The sequence below is a fragment of the Ovis canadensis genome, chromosome 18 (genome assembly GCF_042477335.2).
Source record: "Ovis canadensis isolate MfBH-ARS-UI-01 breed Bighorn chromosome 18, ARS-UI_OviCan_v2, whole genome shotgun sequence".
NCBI lineage: Eukaryota > Metazoa > Chordata > Mammalia > Artiodactyla > Bovidae > Ovis > Ovis canadensis.
In genome coordinates, this window is record NC_091262.1 from 75,152,893 (window position 1) to 75,171,860 (window position 18,968).

At 39.1% G+C, this 18,968-nt stretch overlaps 1 protein-coding gene across 13 annotated transcripts in view; it reads left to right on the top strand.

Moving 5' to 3' along the window:
* Nucleotides 1-18,525, top strand: part of VRK1 (VRK serine/threonine kinase 1) — a 79,054-nt gene extending 60,529 nt beyond the window's left edge. For 8 of the 13 annotated variants that reach the window (XM_069559418.1, XM_069559415.1, XM_069559421.1 and 5 more), the window contains 2 exons: nucleotides 13,611-13,701; nucleotides 18,311-18,525. In XM_069559418.1, the coding sequence (XP_069415519.1) occupies nucleotides 13,611-13,701; nucleotides 18,311-18,342 (123 nt within the window). In that variant the 3' untranslated portion in view covers nucleotides 18,343-18,525. The remainder of the gene's footprint in view (nucleotides 1-13,610; nucleotides 13,702-18,310) is intronic. The other 5 variants (XM_069559424.1, XM_069559417.1, XM_069559425.1 and 2 more) reach the window with 1 other exon arrangement.
* The last annotated feature ends 443 nt before the right edge of the window (nucleotides 18,526-18,968 follow it).

Sequence of the window (18,968 nt, forward strand, 5' to 3'; positions counted from 1 at the left end):
CAATGTATATTTCTCTTTATATTCCTAAGAGATAAGAGTTTTTAAAAAAACAAAACCTGTAAGAATTGATCAGCAGTGAAATGAAGCAAGGCTTCAATCTAGTATTTTATAACCATACTTGATTGTGATACAGTAAATTTAGAAACTGTAGTGAAATATGAATGTATCCCCTTGTAACTGTTTTTGGTCTCAATAACCTAAGGGTATTATTTAAAGCACAGAATTTGGGTTTGACATAAAGCTGAAGTAGAAAGATACTAAGTATTAGTTTATCCTTTAAAAGTACTGCAGCCAAAAATTTCAGCTGTTGATTAGAACTCCACACTTAGGATCTGTCGGTATAGTTCCAACAGTTATTGGATTCACTGTGTACTCTTAAATCACCGTTCAGCAATTATGTGTAAGGTCTAATTTATGTACCTGATCTAGGCTAGGTCCCCGGGGCTACAGGGATCAATAACATGTAGTTCTGTCCTTAAAGAATTTCTCCCTGTCCCATCTGGGTTAAGAACAGCTTAATTTACTGGAAAGAACTCAGCAAGTTAAAAGACATTAATACCTCCATTAGCTATTTTTTTATAAGGTTTTGATTAAGTTGCTTGCCCAAGCCAACAAAAGGAGCTGTTGATTGAAATCTCTTGGGTCTCATCCCTGGAGATCTGCTGACTAGGTCTAGAGCATGGGCCTACAATTTGTTTTTGTTTTTTTTTTTAAACTTTATTTTCAAGCAGTATATATTGTTGCTCCCTGTAAGTGATGTCCAAGTTCCCTTTTTTCCTACTTTCCAATTTTTTGCTTTTCTAAGTTATGTGATGCTAGTTGACCTTTCCATAGTTCCTCTGAAAAATCATTAACCATTGTTAAATAAATAATAAATAAATTCCTGCTGGCACTCAGCCTGGAACATGGTACAAAGAACTGAACAAGAGCAAAGAAAGATCTTCCAGCTCCCATCAGTGGCCTGCAGCTGCTCTGGTGGACAACTTCTGTCTCTTTGATGTGATCACACCTCAGCATCATTAAATTTACACCATGTAGCCTGTAATTGAAGTCAGATTGCTCCAAATATACCATCTAAATTTGGTGAAGGTCTGTCTAGCTGTTTTTGTATGATAGAATAGCAGGCTGTATTTTAACTATATAAATTTAGATTGTTGCAGTTGATAACATTTGTTTTTTAATGGTAGTTTGCTCTTAAATCTATATCTAAGTGGATTTGGTGTTTACCAAGAATTCCTTTCCCTATAAATCCCATTCAGTTCAGTTCAGTCGCTCAGTTGTGAACAACTCTTTGCAACCCCATGGACGGCAGCACACCAGACTTCCCTGTCCATTAATAACTCCTGGAGCTTGCTCAAACTCAAGTCCATTGAGTCAGTGATGCCATCCAACCATCTCATCCTCTTTTGTCCCCTTCTCCTCATGCCTTCAATCTTTTCCAGCACCAGGGTCTTTTCTAAGAAGTGAGTTCTTCACATCAGGTGGCCAAAGTATTGGAGCTTCACCTTCAGCATCAGTCCTTCCAGTGAATATTCAGGACTGATTTCCTTTAGGATTGACAGGTTTGATCTCCTTGCAGTCCAAGGGACTCTCAAGAGTCTTCTCGAACACCACAGTTCAAAAGCATCAGTTCTTTAGTGCTCAGCTTTCTTTATGGTCCAACTCTCACATCCATACATGACTACTGGAAAAACCATAGCTTTGACTAGATGGACGTTTGTCAGCAAAGTAATGTCTCTGCTTTTTAATATGCCGTCTAGGTTTGTTCTGATAGCTTGTCTTCCAAGGAGCAAGTATCTTTTCATTTCATGGCTGCAGTCACCATCTTCAGTGATTTGGGAGCCCAAGAAAATAAAGTCTTTCACTGTTTTCATTGCTTCCCCATCTATTTGCCATGAAGTGGTGGGACCGGATGCCATGATCTTAGCTTTCTGAATGTTGAACTTTACGCCAACTTTTTCACTCTTCTGTTTCATTTTCATCAGGAGGCTCTTTAGTTCCTCTTCACTTTCTGCCATAAGGGTGGTGTCATCTGCATATCTGAGGTTATTGATACTTCTCCTGGCAGTCTTGATTGATTGCAGCTTGTGCTTCAGCATTTCTCATGATGTACTCTGCGTATAAGTTAAATAAGCTAATAATATACAGCCTTGACATACTCCTTTCACGATTTGGAACCAGTCTGTTGTTCCATGTCCAGTTCTAACTGTTGCTTCTTGACCTGCATACAGATTTCTCAGGAGGCAGGTCAGGTGGTCTGGTATTCTTATCTTTTTAAGAATTTTCCACAGTTTGTTGTGATCCACACAGTCAAAGGCTTTAGCATAGTCAGTGAAGCAGAAATAGATATTCGGCTGCAATTCTCTTGCTTTTTTGATGATCCAGTGGATGTTGGGAGTTTGATCTGTTTTCTCTGCCGATTCTAAATCCAGCTTTCACATCTGAAAGTTCTCAGTTCATGTACTGTTGAAGCCTGGCTTGGAGAATTTTGAGCATTACTTTGCTGGCATGTGAAATGAGTGCATTTGCGCGGTAATTTGAACATTGGTATTGCCCTTCTTTGGGATTGAAATGAAAACTGACCTTTTCCAGTCCTGTGGCCCCTGCTGAGTCGTCCAAATTTGCTGACATATTGTGTGCAGCACTTTCATAGCATCATCTTTTAGGATTTGAAATAGCTTAGCTGGAATTCCATCGTCTCCCCTAGCTTTATTCATAGTGATGTTTCCTAAGGCCCACTTGACTTCACACTCCAAGATGTCTGGTCTGGCTCTCGGTGAGTGATCATACCGTTATGGTTATCTGGGTCATTAAGATCTTTTTTGTATAGTTCTGTGTATTCTTGCCACCTCTTCTTAATATCTTTTGCTTCTCTTAAGTCCATACCATTTCTGTCCTTAATAAATCAATAAATCCTATTGTATCAATAAATCCCATTATTGATTTCTTTACTTTGAACATTGTCTTATTTGGATTTTGTCAAGTATCTTTTGTCCCTAATTTGTAAAAATCCATTAAAATAAGTGAGATTATATCTGTGCAGTGAAAGTCACTCAGTCGTATCTGACTCTTTGTGACTGCATGGACTATACAGTCCTTGGAATTTTCCAGGCCAGAATACTGGAGTGGGTATCCTTTCCCTTCTCCAGGGGATCTTTGCAACTCAGGGATTGAACTCAGCTCTGTCTTCCACATTGCGGGTGGATTTTCTAGCTGAACCACAAGGGAAGCCCTCCCTGTGCAGCACAGTGCACAAATAAGTGAGAAATTTGAACTTCACGAAAGTGAACACATGCATTTAAATGACCCCTAAATCAAGATGTGGATCATTGAAACCTCTCTAAGCCATTACCCCTTCATTAGGAACAACCAGCATTATGACATCTAACATTGTGAATTCATTTTGCTATTAAAAAAAAAACTTAGCAGTACCACCATATGTTTTGTACACTTTTGAGTCTTTGATTCATTTGTATTTCAAATTTCTGTGATGTTGCAAGTAGCAAAAGTCTTTTTGGTTTTTGTTCCTGTATAGTACTCTGTTACGGAGAAGGAAGTGGCCACCCACTCCAGTACTCTTGCCTGGAGAATCCCATGGACGGAGGAGCCTGGCGGACCATGGTCCATGGGGTCACAGAGAGTCAGACACGACTGCAGTGACTGAGCACACACGTGGGACTCTGATGTGACTGTATCATGATTCATTTGTTTCTTCTGCTGTTCATGGACACGTGCATTGTTTCCAGTTTTCGGTGATTGCGATTATACTATTAAAAACACTCTTACAAATTATTTTTAAGAAACACATAATTAATTCAAGTTGGGTGTGTACATAGTATAGTTACCAGGGCATAGGAGCTTATGCTTAATAGCTTTAGCGGATCCTGCCAAGGCTCTGTCTACTCTGCTCTCCCACCAGCAGCTTAGGAGAGTCTCAGTTGCTCACTGACACTAGTTATTGCATTTCTCATTTTATCTACTTTGGTAGATGTTTACTAGTATTTCTTTATGGTTTTAGTTTTATATCCTTGGGAATATTGATTTTGAACACCTTTTCATGTGCACATCAGTCTTAACCTTTGTGTGTGTGTGTGTGAAGTGCATTTCAGGTCCATTAAAATATGTCAGAGTTGTCTGCTTTTCTTTGATTGGCTGAGTTAAGTACTTTGTATATACACAATATATGTATTGCACATTTTTTTAATACAGTCTGCGGTTTTTCTTTTCACTCTCTTAATATGACATCTTTGAACAGAAGTTTTTAACTTTAATGAAGCCTAATTTATCAGGGGTTTTTGGTGTGTGTATGTGTTTATGGCTAGTGCTTTGTGTATTCTAGTCGAGAAAGATTTTGTTCACAATCATTTTGTCAAGAAATTTTTCTTTTTCACTTAGGTCTGTAATTTAACATAATCTGATTTTGTGAATGGTGTGAATTGGTGTTTGTTTACCCTCTGGTTATCTGGCTGATCTGAACCATTTACTGGGAAGATCATAGTGTCCCTAGAGCAGGAAGCTGCTTTTCAGGTGGCCACATGTGGCTGAATGTGTTTCTAGATGCTCTGTTCTCTGCCACTGGCCTGCTCTCCTGTGTTTGTATCAGTGCCACACTGCTTGAACTACTGCTTTGTGGTAATATTTGATAGTTAAGTTCTCCAGCTTTGTTCTTCTATGAGATTCTCTTTCTATTTTTGGCCCTTTGTACCTATAAATTTTACTAATTTCCTCAAAAATACTAATGGGATTTTGATTGAGATTGCATTGACTTTGGGGGAAAAACTGACATCTTCACAGTGTTCTTTTCTCTTCCATGGATATGGTATACCTCTATATTTATTTAGGTGTTCTTCTACTGACCTCAGTGATGTTTGTGGTTGCATCTGGCGGTGTAGAGAATATACACATCTTCCATGTCTAACTGCTTATTTAATTCTTAGTTTGTTCCTTTTGCATCATCTATAATCATCCCAGACCTTCATGTCATTTAGTTGTCAGCTCTGTAATATACTTATAAATTCAATAATGATTATTTTTCTTCTTATTAGCTATCTGGTTTCCCTGTTATTTTTCTTTTATTTCTCATTTCTTTAATTGTTAAAATCTTTTTTTAAGCCTCCAGTTTACTTTATGAGCTTTCTTTTTGAGGGGAGGACTCTGTTTTCTTCTGCGGTGGCGTCTCCAGCTGTGTATTGCATGCTGTGATCTGGGAGGGCACCATACCACAGGTGCCTCAGATGATTGTAGTGCAAATGAAAGGCAGGGGGTGGCCTCCTTGACTGCATATTAAAATCACCTGGGAGCGTCTAAAACTTCCGCTACCTGGCTTAGCCCCAGACCAATTAAGCCAAAAGCTATGGGAGTGGACCTAGGCCTCAGGATTTTAGGGAGATTATGTTGTGCAGGCATAGCTGAGAACCACTGCCAACCAAAATTTGAGTATCTTAGAATTCTAACTTCCATGTGGAAAGCATTCCTTTTGCAAATAGACAAAGCAGGTATTGGGCATTTAAGTCTGAAAAGAGTTTAAATAATAGCACTTATCAGCTTCATGACCATTTTGTATTCATAGGCAGTTATTCATACATGCCATGTTTTAATTTTTATTGGAAGAGATAGAAAAGGAAATTTGGCATCATATAAGTGCTTTGAATGGTATGTAGGGAGATTTATTTTTGGACATAATAAACAGATACGCTTATAAGGTATGCTCAAAACTTAGATCTCAAAAGACAGTATTAGACCAAGATTCCATTTTTCTGTGATATCATGACTAGTTTTTAGGAATTATATTAAACATTTGTATGAATTTATTTTTAATAAGGGATGAGTTTTTTAGAAGTTATCTTTCTGTGGAAATAATAATATTGCCTGTCGTGCTCATAAGATTGTTATGTGGATTAAATGAGATTTAGAGAGTGCTTAGAACAGTGCTGAGCTCATGATTGATGAGTAAGTGTTAACTGCAGCATTAATGCTGTTTCACTGAGTGCATTTTCTCAAGTCTTTCTGGTGTCTTGATGTCAAGAAAATAAAGAGTCAAATGAAATAACTTTTATTTGACTCTCAACACCTCTTGTACTAAGATCATATATCACTAAAGTTCAGTTTATGCAATCAAGTATATCAGGCAGATGTGAACGAAGACTGGCTTACATTGACTTGGTGAGTATGTGTGTTCAAGTTGATTGTTTGGAATAGTAAATGATGGGGAATGGGTAAAAGTAGATTTTGCAAGAAAGACAAGATGATAATTGCTATGAAATAAAGGTTCCAAACTGGAGCTCCATAACTCACTCATATTAAAAATGGTTAAATTAATGAGTTTGAAGTTAACTTTCTTTCCTCAAGCTGTTAATTGCTACTAAAGGACCTAGGCAGTTGATGTAAAGCAGAGGACTTCTGATGCCAGAGGATTCTGTGTTCACCATTCACCCGTGTTGTTTAGGAATTAGAAATGTTGTGGCATAGATGTATTGTGGGGGGAGGTCAGGCAGTCTGTTTTTAATAGGAACTCTAATGCAGCCTGGTTTATTTTTAAGAAACTTGTTCATGAATGCCTTGAGAGCGTTTAATTCCCCACCAATACATACAGAGGATTTGGTTTTCATTGAAATATGTATTTTTATAAATATTGGCCTCTTTAGTTTGCAACATTGCAGCTTCAGAGTCTTGTGCTTTTAATTCTTAGTTTGAAATTTACCCAGGGGACTTGATAGTGCTCAGTGCTGGTTATATCAACCTTGGGTCTCCTTTGAACATTTATGTAGTACTCTGTAGTCTCTCAGTACTTTCACGTTATTTTGCGTATACTTTACAGCACTGATATGATATATATATCTGCTTACAAATGATGAAAGTGAAAATCGGAAGTTAGATGAATTGTTCAGGGCCATATAACCATTAATTATTATTATTATTATGCATTTATATAGTTTTTTCCCTCATATGAACTCAAGGCACTTGAAAATCTCCTAGTGGTTTTAGATATAAAATATTAAAGACAATTAAAGCATCACTAGCTATGCATTTGCCTCTCCTGGTAAGTTGCCCTTGAAACACCATGACTTTGCTGGAGGTTTTGACGTTAATGGTACAGGTCATGGAAGCCTCAGGTCATATTAATTCCAACACAGAAGAGAGTACTGTCGTGTGTTAGTTTTTAGACGTTTCCTTGTTAAATGTCTGGATACAGCTCTCAGTTGTTCAGTGATCACAAGTTTGATCATATTTGTGGTGCTTGTGATGTGAGTGATGATAGAGTCTCAAAAAGCCATTGTTGCCAACTCTGTGGAAGATGGATTTACTGTTTCCCAAAGTGCTTATATTGGGAGGTCTTGCCAGGCTGTGATTGTCCTTATTACTTGATGAGAGTAAGTTCTCAGTCATGTAGTATTCCTTGAAGATCACGTGCTCAGATTCAGCTTGTTTTTCAGCTCGTTAACTGCTCAGTGGCTGTATTTTTTGTAGAAGTGTGGGTGACAGTATTTGCTCCAGATAAGCAAGTGGACTTTTATGCCTACATTGTGAAAGCAGTTTTTGCTAAAAAATGTGTTGCCCATAGAGCAAGCAATCATGTGTGCTTGCCACCAAGTTGCAGTGATTCCACTTGTTTATGTATTCTGACAGAGTTTACAGATGCATTGGTTTTATTTGCTAACTCATGAGTTAGCAGTGATCTTTGCTGCACCATTTTCATATAATTACAGGCAGTGCTTCATTCTTCATGGCAAAAGAATGTGGTAGCTTGAACTGGTGAAGGACGTAGATATTCCACATTTTGTTAGCCATGGAAGGAAGATCAGGGTTTGACCATGTCGTGTTGCCTGTGTCACTTTACAGATGAATTAATACTTCACAGAGTGAAATTCTCTATATGTGTGGTTACATTGGACTCATTTATGGAACTCTGAAATGACTTCTTATCAGTGAAAGTGTTAGTTGCTTAGTTGTGTCCGACTCTTTGAGACCCTGTGAACTGTAGCCCGCAGGCTCCTCTGTCTGGAGATTCTCCAGGCAAGAATACTGGAATGGGTTTCCATGCCTTCGTCCAGGGCATCAAAGATCTCGTCCAGAGATCAAACCCAGGTCTCCCACATTGCAGGCAGATTCTTGACCATCTGAGCCACCAGGGAAGCCCAAGAGTATTGGAATGGGTAGCCTGTCCCTTCTTCAGGGGGTCTTCCCAACCCAGGAATCAAACCTGGATCTCCAGGGAAGCCTGGTATGCAGTAGGTGCTTAGAAAACACATGACGGGGTTCCTGCCTCTTTTCCAGTAGAATCAAGGTCACTGTGGAAGGAGATTACAGCATGTGGTGTTCTTATCACAGCCTTTGACACACAGACTCATCTAAAGTAATAAATCACTTTGATGTGTTGTAACATTTAGACCATTCTTTAAATTTCATCTGCCCTTCACTTAAGTCACGGGATTATTTCCTAACCCACCTCCCATCTTTTCATCTCTTCTCTTTTCCGTTATGTCTGATCGTTTCCTACTTCTTCTCAAAACATCTCTAGAATTACTTCATGTCCATTTACATGGTTTTTAAGGGGCTTGCATCGTCGGCTCTTTGTTTTCACTGCAGTAGTGGACTGTTTGCTCAACAGGTGCAGACCCCTAGATACGGATGCGTGTGTAACATGCATGATGGCGGTTCGGTCCCGGGTGGGAGAGCAGGTAACGAGGGCGTGGGCAGTGGCTGGCCAGGAACACATGAATGTAAGTGCTCACTGGCTCTCCAGGAAGGGGTCTGTTACAGTGAAAGCACCGCAATTGGTGACCACCACGTCACTCTGAAAAGTCTTGTGGGAGGAAGTATGGTCCTGTGGAAGGAAGTTCTGATAAGAACCATGAGCTCTGAGTCCTCACGGCCTTACCCCACCAGATTGAAATACTGAACGAGTTCTCCCAGCTTTGCTTCTGTCCCAGCCTCAGTTTTTTCTGCCTAGATAGTGAAATTTAACTAAGATCCACTGGTTTTATAAATATTGTGGTGTAGCGCGAAGAGTCAGACACGACTGAGTGACTTCCCTTTCACTTTTCACTTTCATGCACTGGAGAAGGAAATGTCAACCCCCTCCAGTGTTCTTGCCTGGAGAATCCCAGGGATGGGGGAGCCTGGTGGGCTGCGTCTGTGGGGTCACACAGAGTTGGACACGACTGAAGTGACTTAGCAGCAGCAGCACATAGGTTTCTTTACTGTCATAGAAGATACATTCTGTCTTTTTCCTTTTAGTTACCACTAGTAACAAATATTCTATTTCTGGCTACTATTAAGGAATATAATAGTAATTTGTAAAGTGTCTACATTTGCCCCATGATTTCAGTGGCCTTAATCAAAGAAGTCCAATAAGATTAACTGTCTGTTGCAATCTCATGTTTGTGTGTAGAGTTCTTTCTTTGACACATGTGCAATAGCAAACATTTAAACTTTTTAAGCTGTGCATTCTAAGTTTCTGTAAGAAACACTTTTTAAAAATACGGTTTCCTATGAGGAAGGGAGGGAACAGAATAGAGGGAACAGTAATTTTTTAAAAATTGTGTATATTTGATTGCACTGTGTCTTCATTGCGGCGCATGGACTTTCTCTAGTTGCAGCGAGCAGGGGCTACGCTATAGTTGTGATGCACTGGCTTCTCATTGTCATGGCTTCTCTTGTTGCAGAGCACAGGCTGTAGGCGCGTGGGCTTTAGTAGCTACAGCAGATGGACTTGGTGGTTGTGGCCTCCGGGCCCTCGAGCTTGGACTTGGTGGTTGTGGCCTCTGGGCCCTCGAGCTCGGACTTGGTGGTTGTGGCCTCCAGGCCCTCGAGCATGGACTCGGTGGTTGTGGCCTCTGGGCCCTCGAGCTCGGACTTGGTGGTTGTGGCCTCCAGGCCCTCGAGCATGGACTCGGTGGTTGTGGCCTCTGGGCCCTCGAGCACGGACTCGGTGGTTGTGGCCTGCGGGCCCTTGAGCACAGACTTGGTGGTTGTGGCACGGGCTTAGTTGCTCTGCAGCATGTGGGATCTTCCCCACCCAGGGATCGAACCCGTGTCCCCTGCATTGGTAGGTGGATTCTTATTGACTGTACCACCAGGGAAGTCCCATGTAATAAACATTTATGACTTTTGTAATAAGCAGGGAAAAAACCCAATAACAGTCCTTGAGCACACATCTCCTTTGCTGTAACCATGAATTTGATTGGCTTCTCTTAGATGCTGCTAAAAGCATTTAGAAGTTATCTTTGGAGAAGGAAATGGCAACCCACTCCAGTACTCTTGCCTGGAGAATCCCATGGACAGAGGAGCTTGGTGGGCTACAGTCCATGGGTCGCAAACAGTCGGATATGACTGAGCGACTTCACTTTCACTTTGGATGTTTGAGTTGGGGTGCAAAGAATTGGTCCTTGGTTTTTGTCTCTGAAGACTTTTCTTCTCTTTTTCCTTAATACAGCTTACTGGCCTCCATTCAGTTAGACTGTTGGTAAGTTATCAGTTCAGTGCATCTAGCTGATTTGTCTTCCCGTTTTTAAATTAGAGGTGAGAAGCTGCTAATTAAGTAAGTTGTAGCCAGCATATCTAGGCACTTAGAAATACAATGTGTAATGTATGCACTCATGCCCTTTGAAATAAACCTGATTTTTAAAAGATATTCTAGCCATGCTGAATTAAAAGAAAGCCTTATCCTAAGCTTATGAATTACTCTTGTATGTCCTGTAATATTTTGGTTTTGTTTATAAATGTGAAGAAAGGGACCTGTGAGACCTGATATGGAATATGTCAAAGTCAGAGCTCAGCACACTTTGTGAAGTTGTTTTCTGTTCACAGAGAACCAAAATAATGCACTGTCTGAAGCCCAGGACGCTGTCAGGTAACAAAGTGAAGCATTTGGTGATATCGGGAGAAAGAAGCTGGCAGCACATTATTAGGAAGTTTACTCATTGCCTTGTAAAATGAGTAACATACTTAGATATTCTTTTTGTTGTTAATTGGTCTTAGTCTGTAGACCGTTGGTCCTTTCCATCTTTACTGTATGTGTTGTCAGAAGAGTTGGGCAAGAGACACCCAACTGGAGCGTGGATTCATGAAATTCAGTGCTTTCCCCAGTGCATCCTGCTCAAACACAGGTGTTTCTTTTGTTGGTTGAATACTGTCTGATTTTCATTCCTCTGTAATTTACCTGCATGGGGATAAAGAAAGCTCCTACTTATTACATAAGCTTGAAAACAAGATGAATGCATTGGGTTCTTGGGTAGAACGTATTGGATAGCTCCCTTTATAATGAGCATTTAAAAATCTGCCCTCCTAAAACTGGAAAATGCATTCTCTCCTGTATGGAAAGCAACATAGTACTGAAATATTCCTTCTTAATTTTGGTCCGAACTAACAAAAGTGTCTGTGTTTATTCCTGCCTAATGCATCACAAATCTGCTGACATGCTAACCTTGGAGTCTTGGCTGGCGTTAATCAGGCCTGTGCACCGGCAGGAGAGAGGCACCTAATGCGCTCCATCAGTGCAGTTTGCATATGGAAGTTCTCACAGGGGAGCTGCCCCGTGCCAGCTGAGGGTTACCTGCCCACTGCAGTTATTGTATGTAATTATCGAACCAATCTGTTCAGCCCAGCAGGGTTTAGATGGTAATCATGAAGCAACACTTTGGAAAAGAAAGATGTGAGGCATTCTCCCCTTCTCTCATCACTTACGTGAAGTTACAGCCCCTCTTCCAGCTACTTTTGAGAAGCAATACCTCCATATACAAATCTGCTAAATGAATGCCTTTGAAAGTTTCTTAAGGTTTAGTCAGGATATTATTTTTATATTTGCAACACATTTTCTTCAGGACCATGGTGGGTATGTCTGAGTTCTCATCTTTCCACAGCCACCCTCAGCGTGTTTTGAAACAGTGGGATTAATTGTGGTACATAGATAACAACAGTTCTGACCATTTGGCGGTTTTAAGATGATGTCATTTGGATAGAGTTGTGCTTTCCCTGTAGTTGTCTGTGGAACGGAACCCATGCTTGCCATTAGGAAAAAGAACCATGTCCTGTCAGCAGGCATTATATACACTCTTTCATAGCTGTACACAGTATGGCCTGAAGCTGGGAAAATTATTTTTTCAACAAAGTTTAACTTAAAATGAATTGTTAGGAAGATATAAATGAGGACCTTCTGATGTGCTGTGATCTCTGAGATTTGGGAGGTATCAGATGATTTCCTAAATGCTACAGACTTACTTTAGGAAGCCAAGAGAAGCTCTGAGTTCTGATGTGGATTTCAACGCATTTAAATTTGAGACTACATGGGATAATAGCTGTATGAAAAATACAAAGTTTTCGGTTCATTCCTAATGTCCTTCTATAGGTATACCCACATAGAGATGTTATGAATTTTAGGGAGGATATATATACACACATACATACATACATACACACACACACACACACACACACACACACACATATATATATATATATATATATATATATATATATGATTGGAGAAGAATGACAACCCACTCCAGTATTCTTGCCTGGGAAATCCCATGGGCAAAGGAGCCTGTGGGCTATCGTTCCTGAGGTCACAAAAGAGTCAGACACAACTTAGCGACTAAATAATAACAAATGTATATAATTATGACTGATTTGTGTTGATATACAACAGAGACCACCACAACATTGTAATTTTCCTCCATTAAAAAAAAATAACCGGATCACTTTCTGTATACTTGAAACTAACACAATATTGTAACTTAACTGTATTTCAAGAAAAAATAAAATTAAGAAAGTAAGAAAAAAAAAGAATTTTAAAATGTTTTACTCAGTATTGAACTAGTTAGAAACTATAGTTGTGATAGAAAATAAGGAAAATAAGTTATATGAGCATTTGGAAAGAGTTGGATGTGACAGAATGTAGGCCTTAGCTCCTAAGTATTAATAACACTTGCCTAGAAAAGTACATAGAAAACAGCAAAGGCCTGAGAGAGTATTAGAAGATCCATTCTGTTTCTGAGATTTTAGGAGCACTGTATACTTTTAAGACTCTTCCTTTACAGTAAGGTTTATGGCCTTAAACTTAAAAAAAAAAATTTATTGGAAGTTTGCCATGATTGATTAATGCAATTTTCCAACCAACTTATACGGTATAATCACGGATGCAATACATGGGCCAGGTATATATTTTCCTATTAAATGAATTTACTCCCCCCCCCACCCCCGACCCTTGCTTCCACAGTGTAAAATGGCAAAAGTATTATTGGCTTGAGCAAGCCGTGGTATCAAATTTGTAAAACACTTTGCTTTCAAAAAGGGTTTCTGTATAGTCAGTCCAGGTGGCTAAAACATGACTTTCAATGATAAATTTTAAGCATAAAAAGGTGGATATTGCAAACGTACCCATTCCTGTGCTAACTATATAGGTACCTATAAGTTTCTCTTAACCACATTTTCTCTCATCCCTTACCCTTTCCTTAGGTGACTCCCACCCATGAAGCTGTGTATATTCTCCTGTATGTTTTGACACACTCAATCCTGTATAGATACATTCATGCTAATATCTGGTAAACTTGTATATTTACTTAACCATCATGCGACATTTCTTTTTCTTTCTTTTAATTTTTATATGTAAGAAGAGAAAGAAAGAAGCTGAGGAAAGCGTAGAATGTAGTGTTGAAGAGATGGAATGCTCGGATAGACAGACAGAAGAGGCCACGCAAACCCGTAAGTTGACGGTCTATTAGTTCTTATATAATCGCAAATGTCATTTCTTCCCACGGAATAAAGGGTTAACTGTTTGGGTCATAACATTCTCACTGTATAATTTTAAAAAGTAAGAGAAGGTCTTAGACACCATCCATCACATTGTCCCTTGTTCATGCTTTGTGTTATATACTCTCATCATGTTTCCAGTAATCCTGAAGTTGGGACCAGAAGTTGGTCTCGTTTTGCAGATGTGGAGCCCAATACACGGAGCATTCACATGACAGAATGTTGTGGAAGGGTTAGAGGTGGAGGCCAGAACACTTACTTCTCTGGCTGCTCTCTGTCCGGCTGCCCACACTTCACCATAGAACTCTGGGCTTGAAGGGCCATGTCAGGTCAGGTGGTTAGTACATGACTTACCGCTAGGTCTGCCAGCTCTTCTGTCAACAGCTTGGGCTGCAAGGAATTAAAGCCTTGAATCATCGCTTTTCCAAGCTCTTGAAGCAGGAAGCAAAGTATAAAGTCATTTCTTCAGTGACTCCTACACTGGTTCTGAGAGCATGGCTTCCAGAAGTGACCTTAGCAAGGCAGCATCTGCAAAGGGCAAGACGAGGTGGGACTTCGGTTTGGTTAGCGAATGGCCAGCCTGTGGTGTGTAGGCACACCTGTGGGGCTCAGAAAACGGGGGGAATGTTCCAGGGTTCATGAGAGATGGTTTGCTTGCCTCGCTGAGGAGAGATTCAGAGCTGGCTACAGTACCATTCTTCACCGCCCCCAGGCCCCCCCTCCCCCCACACCAAATCTCTCTCCTCTCTGTCTGCCTTTTATTTATTAGTTTGTTGGCCCTGAAATATTTCTGATTTCTGAAAGAAAAGGCTTATTTTGGGAAAAATTTCATCAAAGTGTCAGTGCCCTGTAGAGCCAGGCCAGTGCTGTATTTTTCCTTCCCTTTGACAAGCAGCACTGGTGCATGTTTGTGAAAGGCAAAAATTGACTTTTGAGAGAGAATCACCTTCACCCTGATGTTACGATCATTTTCTTCGTTGTATATTATGGATAGTTCATCCTTAGGTTTATCTGAATTTACCCAAGAGAACCCTTGGGGCACCTGCAGAGGGAGTGTATAGCATCACTCTGGAAGCTAAAGGCTCTGAAACAGTGCCTCTCACTTTTCCGCTGCCATCTTCCCATTCCCTCCTGTTTTTCTTTCCCTCCCCCTCCCCTGTCTTGTTCATTTTGTTATTAGAAAGTGAGGATTCCCGGGGAGCAATACATGGAAGTATGTCTCAGCCAGAGGCTAGTGGCAACAGCTATGATGGAGACTGGGAGCCAAATTAAGGAGCATTTATAACAATCGAGCAATATTTTTACCTAAAGAAACCCCTTACATTTAAAACAGGCAATTTTAGTTTAGGAGAGGGCCTGCGTTGATATTATAGCAAGGTTGATACCCATGTAGACTGAAGCCAGTTCCCAGCTGTGCCTGGGGAGTCTCCTGCCTCCCTTCATGCCTGAGGGTCGTTTGTTCCCTGAACTTTGCTTAATGAGCATCTGAGATATTTGTTTTGGTGCTGATTTTCAGTTTGACTGTAATTATGAAAAGTGTTTTTTATACCTGAAATTTTAATTTAAGATCCTTATACTGATGGTTTTTTACTGTAAGAAAATATATTAGTATCTTTGTTTTATTTATTAATGACAAAAGAAGAGAATAGACTCCATCACTAAGAACAATCCAGATTTTTTTGATGTTATGAAAAATGAAGATAATAGATTCTCTTTTACTCATATAAACTCTGAATTGCTTTAATTAAATGCGGTTATTTTCCCATTGTAATTCTTTCCCTCCATTAAAATATAAGACTAGTTAAGGTATTTTGCTGTCTAAATATTCATAAATGAGAGAAATTTTACCTGAGATAGTAAAATGTTATTGCTTCTTGCAAAGAAAAAAATCCATCCAGGGGTTCATGAAAATGTATGTATTTGTATTCATCAATTTAAAGTAACTTGAAGGAGAAGGCACATTATTACATTTGAATTTTTTAAAGAAATAACATAATACGATTCAGTGAATTCTGTGTTTCTAGAGCTTTAAGATTTTGTGTCAGAAACATGTTTCAAGAATGGTTACCTCTAACAGCTGCTTTAGAAATGTCAGTTTCTTCATTAACAATTTTATTTTCAAACACAATTTATGGTTTACAATATGGTAAGAGATTTTTCTCACTGTGTGATCTTTCAGAATGCTGTGCCTAGCAAAATGGGAGCAACTTTCCTTTAATATCTATTTAGACCATTTAAAAAATGTGTATAATTTTCTTGATACACCTAAACTCATTTTGACTAGCTGGGGGTCTATTGTGTAAGAACACTTTCTGAAAGCTTTCAAAATGTGTATTGTGTAGGTTTTCTTGAAGAAAGAGAGGGGGTGACGGGGTGGTTTTCAGGAAGAACAGAGGCCTCTAATCCTTTTATTTTTATGCAAGGCATAATTTTTACCAATTGAGGAAATTTGGTAATTTGCTGCAAGTAATTTTTTTCCCCCACAAAATGATAAACCTTTAAAAAAACCACATGTATTCTGGCATTTCAAAACCATGACAATATTTTAGAACTGCACTAACAGTTAATATAGCCATGATATTTATGGCTAGTATACTTTGTCCCTACTGTTCATACAATAGACAGTACTCAGCAGCCTACTCTTGGTGATGGTATTTTTGAAGTACCTTGGACTTTGGACTGTTCCTGAGGGTTCTTTGAGGAAAGCATGACATGTTTACCCCTTGAAGAGCTATGGTCTAGTAAAAGAAGAGATATTTCTAAGGCACCCTGCAAAGAAATTTCCCACTTTTTTTTTTTTCCTTCTGCATCATAGAAGAGTATCCCAATCTTGTATATTTTAGTTTTCAAATGTTAAATTTTACACATTAGTCTTATGATTGGGCCTTTTACCCATAGTAAAACATTAAGAAAATGAGTATATATTTTAAGGGATTGGAGGAGAAATAGGTTTTTTCTTGAAACAGTCAGAATTTGTTATTAGGAGCCATTTTGAGTTGATACCTGTAGCAAGGTATCTTAAATTGCATAATACTTATTATATAATAAATTCCAGGTGGTGATGGCGCTTTTAGTTGCAGTGGAAAATTTGAAATCTAGATTGAATGGGGATAAGTAGCAGTGGTATTTAATCTAAGGGTAGAATGTCAAATTAGGACATTAATGAGAAAGTAGTTATAACTGTTAACTTTAGTGTCCTTTGTAATGTGGCAGTAGATTCAGATTTTATTGAAAGGGAGATGTGTTCCCTTTGACCTTGATTTTGTGGTATTCTATTATGCCAGTTTCAGACAATCACAGCGGTCTCAGTTTTCTATGCAAAATTAATTTCAAAGTTATGATAGTAAAAACCTAAAAATCTGCCCTGGCATATTTTTAAAAGAAGGCCATATCACAAAAATTGAAGAAAAACTCTTCAGCCCACCAGAGTATATAGGCTGGGCACTATGAGTGGTGGTGAAAAAAAAGGCATTTATATAAGATTAAAGTTTGCATGAATTGAAATGTATGGCCACTGAAACTAGAACCTGGAAAAATTAAAAAAAAACCCTGATCTTCCAATTAAGTATCTAAATAAACCTATAATCAGAAAGCCTTTAGAAACTGTGTGTGATTAGACATGTGTGGTAGATATTTTGTCCTAGATTCAAAGGATGTTTTGTTCACTTCAGAAAAGAAATATTGATCTCTTCGTTGTTCAGTGCGCTCATTGATCACTTGCGGGCTCCTCGTTGCCCTCACCCTGGTTCCGCTGCTCTCTCCTGGCGGAAGGAAGCCCTGAGGCCTGGAAGGCACACTCCACTTGCCAGCACAGGCGGCTCTGATTGGGCCGGGCTCGTCCTTCTGCCTCTGCTGTGCTCGAGGTGGAGGTGGCCTGGGGTGTAGGGGGACAGCGTCTCCTTGGGGAGGCAGATCCGCGTGCCCCGGATAAAGAAGCGCTGGCTTCTCCCAGCCCAGGAGCTGTCCGAAGGCACGTTAGGCCAATGTCAGATGTGATGCTTTTCTAGAAGGCGACTTGATTGGGATCTACTTAATTCCTAGTGGACAAGACTTTGCATTTCGGAATAGCCCACTGCTCTCCTGCCTGAAGAGTAGAGGGAGCAGGCTTTAAAAAGCAACACATCTAGGCAAAATTCCTGGCTTTTCATAATAGCGTAACTCAGTGCTTTCCCCCAAGGAACACCTACCTCGTTGCTATGATTTATATTAGGAGTTAATGTTTTAAATTGCACAATAAAAATTTGGGGGAGAAATAGTTCATGACCAGTGTAAATGGAGTATATTTTACCAGTGGATGCATTCTCATATAACCTCAAAGTAGAAGGTAGACTTCGTTAGCAAGTCTTTTGACACACTAAAAAAAAGGACACAATTTTCTAAGATTTTCAGGGTATTAACAGTTATAAATTGGTGTCTGAATTTCATGTCCACTGACTACACAAAATCATAGTCAGTTAGATTTTGAATATTAGTAACTGTATATGGAAATGCTTATATATCTGTTATTTTGCTTTTGTAAATTAATGATTAATGATTTAAATCTCTTTGTTTTCTCTTCAAGGTTCAAAAACCAGAAAGAGAGTGCAGAAGTAAATATTGTGAACTGGTTTTCTTTTCCTCCTTTCCTTTGGCTTTCCTCCTTTCAATTCGACCTTTTCCTCTTTTTCTGTATTAAGTGTTTTATTTTCATGTGTGTCTCGTGGAAGTGGGGGTAACAATGAAGTACCTGTGTGTTTGAAAAGCAGACTTTTTAAAATAAATGCTTTATACAATTTATTAAAGCCTAATTTATAAAATTTAACAGTTTTAAGGTTATACCCTTTAAGATGTCCCATGCAGTTTGTTTGCACTTTTTAATTGTTGTATGTTTTCCAGAGTATAAATGTCCGACAAAAGCCTTACTTTTAAGGAAATACACAACTTAAAATAAAGGTCCTTTTTTGCTTGATACAAATATACAATTTGTTGTGACCATAAGATTTTAGTTTGTACTGATCTTGTTCAGTTTCATAAGCATTTATTAATCACCTGCTGTATGAAATGAGAGGTACAAAAAGGAGGGAAAGGATTATGGAAGAAAACATAGAATAGTAAGTATATCAGTGAGAAATGAAATATGTATTTGAAAGATTACATGAGAATTAGTTAAGTGTGCAAGCTGTATGATAAGAAAACAGTTATCACATGGTGGCATGATCAAAGATTTTATAGACTGGCTT